The 10,620-nt window shown below is 41.6% G+C and overlaps 2 protein-coding genes across 2 annotated transcripts in view; one reads left to right on the top strand and one right to left on the bottom strand.

Moving 5' to 3' along the window:
* Positions 1-4,422, top strand: part of LOC109462682 (cell wall protein RBR3-like) — a 10,732-nt gene extending 6,310 nt beyond the window's left edge. Inside the window, exons 8-14 of the mRNA XM_019759242.1 lie at positions 564-759; positions 2,054-2,268; positions 2,586-2,831; positions 3,016-3,207; positions 3,400-3,464; positions 3,871-3,961; positions 4,403-4,422. Of these exons, the coding sequence (XP_019614801.1) occupies positions 564-759; positions 2,054-2,268; positions 2,586-2,831; positions 3,016-3,207; positions 3,400-3,464; positions 3,871-3,961; positions 4,403-4,422 (1,025 nt within the window). The remainder of the gene's footprint in view (positions 1-563; positions 760-2,053; positions 2,269-2,585; positions 2,832-3,015; positions 3,208-3,399; positions 3,465-3,870; positions 3,962-4,402) is intronic.
* Positions 4,423-6,792: 2,370 nt separating this feature from the next.
* LOC109462680 (atrial natriuretic peptide receptor 2-like) overlaps positions 6,793-10,620 on the bottom strand; it is an 8,568-nt gene continuing 4,740 nt past the window's right edge. The window contains exons 6-9 of the mRNA XM_019759241.1: positions 9,033-9,131; positions 8,344-8,435; positions 7,786-7,886; positions 6,793-6,988 (exon numbers count right to left, since the gene is read on the bottom strand). Coding sequence (XP_019614800.1) covers positions 6,793-6,988; positions 7,786-7,886; positions 8,344-8,435; positions 9,033-9,131 — 488 coding nt within the window. The remainder of the gene's footprint in view (positions 6,989-7,785; positions 7,887-8,343; positions 8,436-9,032; positions 9,132-10,620) is intronic.

The raw sequence follows: 10,620 nt of genomic DNA, 5'->3' as shown, positions 1-10,620 counted from the left end.
AGGGACACCAAATTTTCGCTCATTTCGCATTGAAAGGCACATTTTCTTGGGTGGGTATGACATAAATAAAATACAACACGGTGTATTCCGCATCACCCTCGGTCCCAGCCCTCCCGCGGATCGGATCGCCCTCCGGCCTTCGGCCGTCGGGCGATCCGACGCGCGGTCGGGCTGGCACCTCGGGCGATACGGAATACACCGTGTTGTATTCTATATATATATATCCTCTCTTATACGGAGAGGGAGAGAGCTTTGGAAACATATCTGCAAATGTTTGACGCACGGAAGAGTCCATTATGCTGTATTTACTTGCGAACGTTGCCGTTCTAGTGTCCAAGTTGTTGCCACTAATGCCTTCACCCTCACCATTGTAGGAGTCTTAATGTCATCCACGAAGTAAACAAATGGCGGGAAATCAGAGATGGCGCTACGGTTATGTCGCTCACCTAGTTACGTGCTCAACTAGTTACTTGTTCATCTTGTTGTTATTCAGAAAATTTGTAAACGTAGATTGATACATTGAATATAATCAGTGACGGGCAATGATATACTTGAATGTGCAGGAACAACACAAGCCAGTACCACTGTAGGTACCACTGAAGTTGTAGCAACTACACCGACTGTGCAATGTGACAACCCTACTGTACTGAATGGGAACTCTGGCAGCTTTACTTCACCGGGTTACCCAGGAAACTACCCTAACAACGCTTACTGTACTTGGCAGATATCTGTCAGTACAAGTGACGTTGTTACCATCCGGTAGGTGTTCGCTTTTATTAGGTTTCATACACCCTTTTGGTCAGAAACTACGTATTAACACTAAACACAGTAACTTGGAGTTTTGTGCATTTCCCATAAGTCATTTGACGGTGCGCAGCAACTGTGAAATTAACATATAATAATCATGTAGCTAGAAAGGTAACATCTTTAATTTAAAAGCAAAGACATGATGGTTATCTTGAAAGTTCATCTGTGTTGGTAGAAGTCATTATGAAACAAGATTGAACTGCAATTGCCAACACACAAAAAATGGACTCACCCAAATTTTCGACTGTACAACTCCATTTGACAAAGACTGGAGTAGTAGTATTGTCGAAAAATTGGATGAGACCAATTTTTGTGTTGGCAATTGCAGTTCAATCTTGTTTCACGTGATGGTTATCTTCACATGGTCTAGCCTAACAAACTACTGCTCTATTTATACGTATAAAAAAGAGCAAATACAATATGTTTCCTACTCCGAAGATAAGCATAACTAGAAAGGCCAATATTTGCTTTGGAGCAAATACAGCGATGGGTTCACCACATTTTACGACATGGCAGGGAAAGAATGAGAAACACAAGGGAAAACAATGATTTACATTGATATAACTATAATATGAACTAACATACGACTAAAACAACAGTTGGATAGCTATTCCCTACTTTATTGGTTAGGATTTTTAATTGCATAATGCAAACTGTTGATTTTCAAAATAAAAATAACGTTCATGCCCCGCATTCCAATGCTGGAGCAGGAAAGCTTGAAATACCTACCAAAACACTTGAATACAGACATACTGTCAGTAGTGGAAATGCACTGTGCAGTTGTTAATCAAGTTAAATCCCAACAGCCAATCAGCAAGAAGAATAGAGGAAAGCTGCATGCCTATTGGTTGATGCCCTGCATTCCATTGTGATGACTCATACCCAAACGTGGTAAACATGGCACACTAACACAGTAATACATTAGCTATAACACAGCCAAAAAACTCAAATAAAACCATTCTAAAAGCCCGTATCACAAAAATTTAAAAAACGCCTAGGGGTATTTGCCCACTGTACCTCCATACCAAATTTCAGGACCTTGGGCCCTAAAATGAAGAAGCTGAATCCATTTAAAAAATGGCAGGAGGAGAAGGAGGAGGAGGAGAAGAAGAAGAAGAAACACCAGAAAAAGCAATATGGTTTCACCACACCACTTCGTGGTGTGGTGAACCCATAATAATGCTATCTACGTTACAGGCATCTTAGCGCATGTGAAATAATGAGATATGACATGAAACACTTGCAGATTTACCGAGTTCAGTCTGGAGTATAACAGAAACTGTGGCTTTGACTCCCTCGTTGTGCATGATGGTCCAGACGCTACTGCTCCTGTGCTTGTCACCCTTTGTGGTTCCTCAGCTAGAACAGTCACCACCACTGGGAACAGCGCCTTTCTAGTCTTTACTAGTGATGGTTCAGTGACGAGGTCTGGGTTCGTTGCTAACTTCACGTCTGAGCTACGTAAGTGAAAAGTGCCCCACCATCCTGTTGTTAAAAAAAAGACAAAAGCAAAATCAGCTTCTTATAACCCTACCCTACGTTGTTACCACACTGTTGTTGCATGATCACACACTGTTTAAATACACTATAGTGTTCCCAATCTGCAAAATTCAAAACCTCACTTGTCGTCTATGATATGGACACTTGATAGGCTTTCAAATTGTTCGTGTGTTGCCTAGACGTATTTCTAACGCTACGTCAATGGGAAAATGTTAACTTGTCATTTGCAAATTGTTTGACTTAGATTACAGATTGATTGCTTGATTGATATCTTGCAGACTGTTCAATGACAATGCTCAAAACAACGGACACCACCTACGAATACCGATGGGACTTGCCCCAGCGTACGGGAACGCGCTTCACTTTTCAAGTATCGGCCAACAGCGATGCCCACATCGGTCTGTCACCAGCCAACCAGGACGCTACGGACATGTACGAAATCGTCCTCGGTGGATGGGGGAACACAAAGTCGGCCATACGCCGGGGAAAGCTAGGCTCCGACGTCACAAATGTCGACACACCAGGTCAGCGTTAGAATCTGTTTGTTTTGGAATCTGAAATTGTCCTTCAATTGCTGGTTGTTATAGATAGTTGAGTGTTGTGCATGCTCAAGAACAAGTTCCATGTTTTATCTTTGTGTCAATATCCCTCACTGCATATTTTGAAATGAAAATTAAAAGTTATGATTGACGTCAACCTTCCCTACAGCTATCAACTCGCCAACAGAGTACAGGACCTTTTGGATAAACTTGGCCTCAGACGGAACCATTTCTGTCGGAAAGGGGGGTGAGTCTCTGCCGTTCATGTCGTGGACGGATCCCAACCCAATCCGCGTGTCTTATGCTGGGTACTCAACAGGCTGGGGCAGCGACGGGCGCTGGAAGTTCTGCTCGGAAACAGGTCAGTGGTTGGCTGGAATTTTATATAATCTAAAGCTCCAATATATTTGTATCAAGTCTCTTAGACTACTTTAAAACAATCATTCTGACTCTTTCAAACGTCAAATGGAGGTGGTAGGGGGGAGAGGAGAGAGTAAGTAAGACAGATGAAGTCAGACACACAAACAAACGTTAAAATTGTAATTTCTTCCAGGTACGTCGACAAAGAGGATGTCTGAAGTGCGGGAAACCGACGGAAAGGACAATGGAGAACATAAGGTTAGTGTTTCCAGCAGTATTAGATTGTAAAAATGAAGAAAATTGCTACATGAATAGCATGGCAGTTTATTAGGACGTATGTTGGAGGCCAACCAACACTAGTCATTTTATTTCTATCATTTAGTTGTTATGAACATTTTGATGAAGTCTTCTGTAGCTCCCCTCTATCTTTACCTTTACCTTGTCCCATCCTCATGTCTGAGGGTCGGGGACTGTGATGGTATCCAGTATCAGCCTCCTCCACTCTCTCCAGTCTCTGGGCCTGTGAGAGGACTCTGCCAGTGGCATGCCCATCCATGCAGTCACGGACATCATTAACCCACTTTACCGCCTTCGTGGTTTCACTCTCCTTGAAATTTGAGTCATTTTTATTGACTTTGATTTGATTTCACACCTGTGTTACAAGGTGGAGGTTGTGGAGAACGGAAAGCAGCAACCCATCAAGGGCCAAGACGGGATGAGGACCGGTCGGGACCCGGAGGAAACATTGGAAACTGGTGAATCAACTTTTACTATAATTCTTAAAACTAGTTCAAACAGCATCCTCACCTATCTCTTGACCTCGTTGGGGGTCGTTGAGGCACCATGACTTGATCCACTATCCTCGATCCTCCATTTAACTCTGTCCTGTCCTCCGCCGCTCTCATGGCTTCAGCTAAGCTTCAATCCAGTCCACTCTTTTATGCTGTCTTCCTACCTCTTTCTCTGCGAACCCCCCTTTTCGACTTCACTGTCCCTAGTAGTACAGATTTGCAAGCCCTGACGATCTTGCCACATGACCAAACCATCTCAGCCTTTCAGCGTTTCTTTACAGTGGTCAGTAGGTTGCCAGGTGATCCAGTAGCTTGCACTACCTTATTGTAGGCTTCCTCATAAGTGAAATGCAATTTTCCAGTATCAACTATCATTGTTTTAAACACGAATAATGGTATTTCCAGAGGAAACGAGGTTAGAATAGCATTAGCTCATAGTTTATATTTGATATTTGAAAGTTTGACTTCCTCGTAGGTATTTACAAGGTTGTTGAAAGTAAAAGTATATCGTTTTGTTTTTCAGTACGTGAGCTCCTGGACAAAACCATTGAGGATTGGATGGAGGATTACCAGGAATAACTGGTACGTAAGGGTCGGTAGAAGTATGGTTGAACATTTGCTTCACTTTCAAGCCTTGTCTATTGATGATGCACATTATTGCAATAATGAATTTTGTGATAATGATAGGTGTGGAAGTGACCAATATCCATAACAATGCATGTGTGCATGTGGTGTTCAATATTGTTGTTTTATTTAGCTTAACTCTCATTGAACCAGTTTGTATCACACCTATACCAGTAGATTGCGGTACTATGCCAAAAGCTGCGCACAGGAGTTGAAGCAACATTTACTAGACTAGCTCTGTTAGAATTCTATGTTAGTATAGTACATGTATCTACTCCAGTTGTTTCCTTTTTGCTATACATTGTACCAGTAACAGTTGTTGATTGATTTAATTTCACACATCTCGTTTGTTAGATGCGCCATCTTACTATTGCTGTTTTACCCCATTCTGTAGGCTGGAATTGTGAAGATCTGCCAGGAAACTGATGGACCCGTCGATGGAAAACCATCTCGGCTTGCCTATTAGCTCAGGCAACTTTCTAGGCTTTACCTCTTCTACAGAATATTAGACTCTAGCTATTTGCCTCATGTATTTCCCTCGGGAGACAATTGTCAACTGCATTATTTTCTGATATTCTAAACTTTAAGGTAACAAAAGCTAGACCATTTTGCTTTTAGCTGTTCAAAATTTACAAGAGTTGTATACTTGCTGGTTTTAGAACGTAGAATAGTTTTGTAGGATATATCTTAACCAAGAACCATTTAACTGTTACGTCGTTTTTGACAATTTACTACTAGAAATACCCAAGACCTTCTAGGAATGGAAGTATCAATTTCACTTGTTTAGCCTTATCTAGTTTTGAAGGACTTGAAGCATACAGAAGTAGTGAAATGAAACAAGTAAAGATTGTCACACAAACAGTCATTTGATGGGAAACTTTACTTTTCTGACAGCATTATCTGTTTACACATTGTACTGTGGGAGCAAGTTACTCCAAGGCAACACTGTCATTCGCTAATAATACACTATTATAGCCTTTGCAACCTGCATCAAATTCTTAGGAACATATAGACATGTAGAACTGGCATTTCCCCACTAAAATAATCAGGAATGATCTGCACTGGACGTAAGCTGGTGTGACGAAACTACAGAACTGGGTAGAATTCCAACAATAGATACTGTAGTTAACACATACTTCAATATATACAAGTATACAGTTGTGCCAGTTTACTGTTTATCTGTATCATCACAACACCAAGAGAAATGTAGTCGCTTCTGTTGATATCAAATCTTTTTTCTGTTCAACAGTTATTATTCTTTATCTTCGAAAAGATTTCTAGGTGCCCCCGGCACATTCAACAATGAGAAACAGATTTCAAAGACATACAAATCAAGCACATGCAATAAAAGAAAATCACCATATGCATAAACCATGTGTACTATGAATATAGATATACTCTATATAGATGAACAACAACATGAGCCACACTTTTATTACTATCTATGGATCTGATATTCCTTCTTACTTTTCTGGAGTTCAAGGGATTGAACTGTGATACTTGGAATATCTCTAATACGACGTTGACAGAAATGATACTATTACATACATTTATATCAATACAATAATCCATATTCTGTCCAGCAGTACTACAATTTCATTCTCAAATGATATTAACGTTTTGGAGTCAGCCTACTTTAATAACCATGGCCATCTGGCCAGCCACGACCCTTAGGCCACGAACGTAGTCTCCAACTGACTCCTTTGCCACAGTGCCTAAGCATAGTTGTAGATAAAGCAAAATTCTGGTTTCCTTGGTTGTGTACAGAGGTGTACTATAAAATCTTAAACTTCCTTAATACAATAAACCGATGTTGAATTGTTCCGTGACCACCTCTAAGACGGTCAGACTTTCCCGTTGCGGGTGATGAAGTTGTACGGCGCCCGGAGCGTGTTCTCACCGCGGCAGCTGGACTTGCCCGCGCCCGGGGACGACGCCGGGTCGCTTAGGGTTACAATTAGGCTCAAGCTTAGGGTTAGGTTTAGGTAAGGGTAAGGAAGGCGTTAGGGTTAGCGTTAGGGGTTAGGGTCAGGCTCAGGGTTAGAGTTAGGTTAGGGTTAGTGTTAGGGTCAGGTTCCGGGTTAGGATACAACAAACCCCAATCTCCAAGCAGATACTGTGAGACAAGCGGAGTTTAAATTGTCCGCTTGTATCAAATATTTACCGAAGGTCTAGGACGGCCAGACCTTCCCGTTGCGCGTGATGAAGTTATTGTACGGCGCCCGGAGCGTGTTCTCACCACGGCAGCTGGACTTGCCCGGGGACGACATCGGGTCACTGTCGCTGTAGAACAGCGGCTCGAAGTGATCGTGCAGGTTCGGGACGGAGTGGCGCTGCTTGTCCAGGCTGTACTCCTTAGCGAGGAACCTGTCAAGAAAAAAAAAAAACGTCGTCAAAAATTATAAGAAGAAGTTTATTGCAAATTCGTGCCCGGGGGGCTAATTGCAAATTACAAACATAAAATTATAAAGGTTGGTTCCAAAATAAGACTGCGCGTGGGCAATCTCCAAGCAGATCCCTTGGCAAAAAGTCAGTATCAAATTGGCCAGGCAGTCTCCATTAGCCAGAGAAGGTCGCCGGCCACCGTGGGGGTCAGGAAAGAAAAACGGCCATATATAAAGCTACTGATAATTCCCCACAACCTCTGTTTGGAGAGTAGCGTGAGTAGTGTGTCAAAGATGCCTCAACATGTATAAAGCATGCTCTCACGTCTTTTGTGTATTTGTCGGGATACTGGGCATGGGCACGTGTGTTTGTGCACCCCCTATATGCCCAACTAGAACTCTTGTACACCCCTATATGCCCATCTAGTTAACGTTTTGACAATTGTGTATGTGAAACCATATTGTGTCGTCTTTTCGCCACTTTTTCGTCGACCTAACCTCCTTTAAACATCATTTCACTGTATTGCTTACAAAAGGCTTAGTTCATTTTCTCAATATATTTTCATTGTGTGTTGTCTGATTGTTATTTTTTGATTTTATTTTGTTTGTTTGTTGAACTCTTGTATACCCCTATATGCCCATCTAGTGTACGTTATTTCTACTTATTTGTATTGCTTGCAAAAGGCTTAGTTCATTTTCTCAATATCTTCCAATTGTTTGTGTTGTCTGGTTGTTTTATTTTGTTTGTTTGTTTATGAAGAGTTGTTTTGTTGTTCCCACCTTGTTGACCGCTGGTGTGAGCAGACCAGACTTGTCTCCACGTCCATCTCTCGGTGGTTCTTGTGTCCGATCAGCCAGTACGTCTTCATCTTTCCCTTTCCCTGGGAACCGTCAAAACAATTATCATTACCGAATGAATGAAGGCATCTGTGAAGTATAATTCTTAGCTGGACGTCTACTGGTTATCCTGTCCTGTGACTGACATAATTTTATAAAGGTACTAGTAGTCTCCATTTCACTGGGCTCGTTCCCATTTAGAAAAACTACACATCAATATGGCATTTACCAAAGCAAACCTTAAGAATAATTATTATTAAGACATTTATTGTGTAAAAAATGCTTGCCCGAAGAATATTTGTAGGAAAAACAATGAAGAAGAATTCGAATACTTTAATTTCAATACTAAATCTTAACTGGAGAGGTTTGACTTCTTTTCCTGAAACAAAAGAAGGCAAGAAAACATTTCTGTTCTGTACCATGGAATGGTTGATCAAAATTTGTGATGTTGGTAACTTTAATTCTACAGTAAACAGTGCAGAAACCATTTTTAATTATTACCTTGATGTCGACGTCTCCTCTTGCCTGCAGCATGAAACAGTCCTTCTTCCTCAGTGCCGTGTGGGTTTCGTTACTCACTTGGATTTTCTGTGCTGTAAAAAAATCTCAGTCAAAATCTTCAATTTATCTACCGACAAGAAGACGTTAATAACTCAAAGAAAACGTTAATAACTCAAACAATGAAACGAACTTCCTGTATAAGAGTCTTTTCTCAACTAATTTTGGAAACGGACCCAGGTAACTGTACCTGAGCCAACACTTGTTGAAGTTCTTAATTGACAAAATCTAACAAGACAATACACGTTTAATGAATGAAATACCTTTATTGTACTAACAAGCTAAGTACAGGTCATGAATAGACAAGGATACAGCAATGACACACTTAAACTATACTAATGTGATCTACTATTTACATGTTCAACTTTAATAAGAATATAATAATATAGTGCGGATTGAATTGGGTTGAAGGTAGAGACTAGAGTGCAAACCTGGGAGAGGGGAAATATGGCCACGCCATCACATTCGGTGCACATTGGAGTATACGTCACCTGTGGAAGTACTATAATGGATGCAGAACAGACATGTTCACAAACATACACACATGTACAAATAGACAACCAACAGCCAAGGCAACACGGTTGCAGGGAAAACAGAAGTCGACAGGTGTCGCTTTTGAACCGTTTACGTACGTAGACTGGACGACTCCATTCGCGAGGCTGTGTTGACGGTGTCGCCGAACAGACAGTACCGCGGCATTTTCACCCCCACCACAGCTGCAACCGCAGGGCCTGGAAATGTGGATGAAAAAAAAAATTAAAAAGGAATTTCACTTTCCGCCACATGATGCATAAATTATCTACCTTATCACCTTCTACATTATAACCATTTTTGTTATCTTTATTTCTTTATTCGAGGCATCACTAATGAAAACATACGGATAAGAAAAGACAATAACAATAGTCTATTGCTTAATGAGGTTTTATGCTTTATTGTTTCGAAAATTCTTTCGTAAAATATGTGTGCGGATCTTAGTGACAAATGTGCAGATCTTGGCACATTGGTGATGCCAGATCTGTCTGTGTCCACCGTGCTGTGCCCGCATCAGTGTTTGGACACACGTATAACCGAATGGTCTGGTGGGCGTCACATGGAAGTTGTGTAACGTGCCTTTCCCAAGGCCACAACATCGGGCTTTCTTTCGTAACATATAGGGAACAACTCTTTCGTAACAAGTAGCAAACATTTCTTTCGTAACTTGAATGCAATGAAAAACATGCCTCTGTCAGCTATCCAGTACAAACACTAGAAACGTCCGGACAATTCTCAAAACGGTTTGTGAGGAAATGACATAAATAAATGCTAATCACATCACACGTATATTTAATTGTATATATATCTCCCATTTAAACGAATCGCTTCAGCTAGTATCGCCTTAAGAAAACCATTCTTTCACAACATAGATGAAAAACATGCCTCTGCTAGTTATCCTACACGAAGCGGACAATTCTTAAAATGGTTTGGCAGGAACTGACATAAATGCTAATCACATCACACGTACATTCAGTAGTATATTTTTCCCATTTATTAGCGAATCGCGTCAGTACTAGTATCGCCTTAAGGTGCGGACGTCAAGAGAACGTTTCAAAGCGTCTAATGATGTGTTTGATCACGTCACACCCTGTGGCTGCCGGGCGCGGTTCGCTGTTGTGAACGTCACACCTTAGTCTCTACCAGACTCCTTTGCAGGCTGAATAAATAGTAGAAATCGGCAAAGGGGGAAATCATTGGCCAGAGGAGTTGGCCGGCCATAGAGGGTCCAGTTTGCCTGCACGTGCAAGCAAACTGGTAGAGACTACTGACACTTAGCGATCAGCCCCCGTCAGTTAGAACTTGGAACTTGATCGCTAGCTAATTCTGGGCGTAAAGCGCGCGTGTTATGGGTCTGGCATCCAGGCTGGCTTTTGAAGGGTAAAGTAAGGAGATACAAGTCTTTTACATGTAACGTCAACTTACCTCCAAGTGGTTGGTGAGGTTGAGAGCCTCCATGGTGAGAGTATGAGACGTATAGAGTCTGAGTCGGGCGTCACGCACCGGGACATGTTGAAAACTTTTATCTCACGCATCTCTATCAATAGACACAATAAAACTCACCTGCACTTGAGTCTGTTTCTGCCTCTATCCGAAGGAAACATGATGAGTTCCAANCCAAGCTAAGTACGGCCGTGACNCCCCAAAATGGACGGTCTCGCACAGGTACACTCAGCAACTTCCGCTTTT

The sequence above is a fragment of the Branchiostoma belcheri genome, unplaced genomic scaffold (genome assembly GCF_001625305.1).
Source record: "Branchiostoma belcheri isolate BF01 breed outbred unplaced genomic scaffold, Haploidv18h27 scaffold12, whole genome shotgun sequence".
Lineage (NCBI taxonomy): Eukaryota > Metazoa > Chordata > Leptocardii > Amphioxiformes > Branchiostomatidae > Branchiostoma > Branchiostoma belcheri.
The sequence above is the reverse complement of the archived record's forward strand: the minus strand, read 5'-3'. Positions and strand labels throughout refer to the sequence as shown.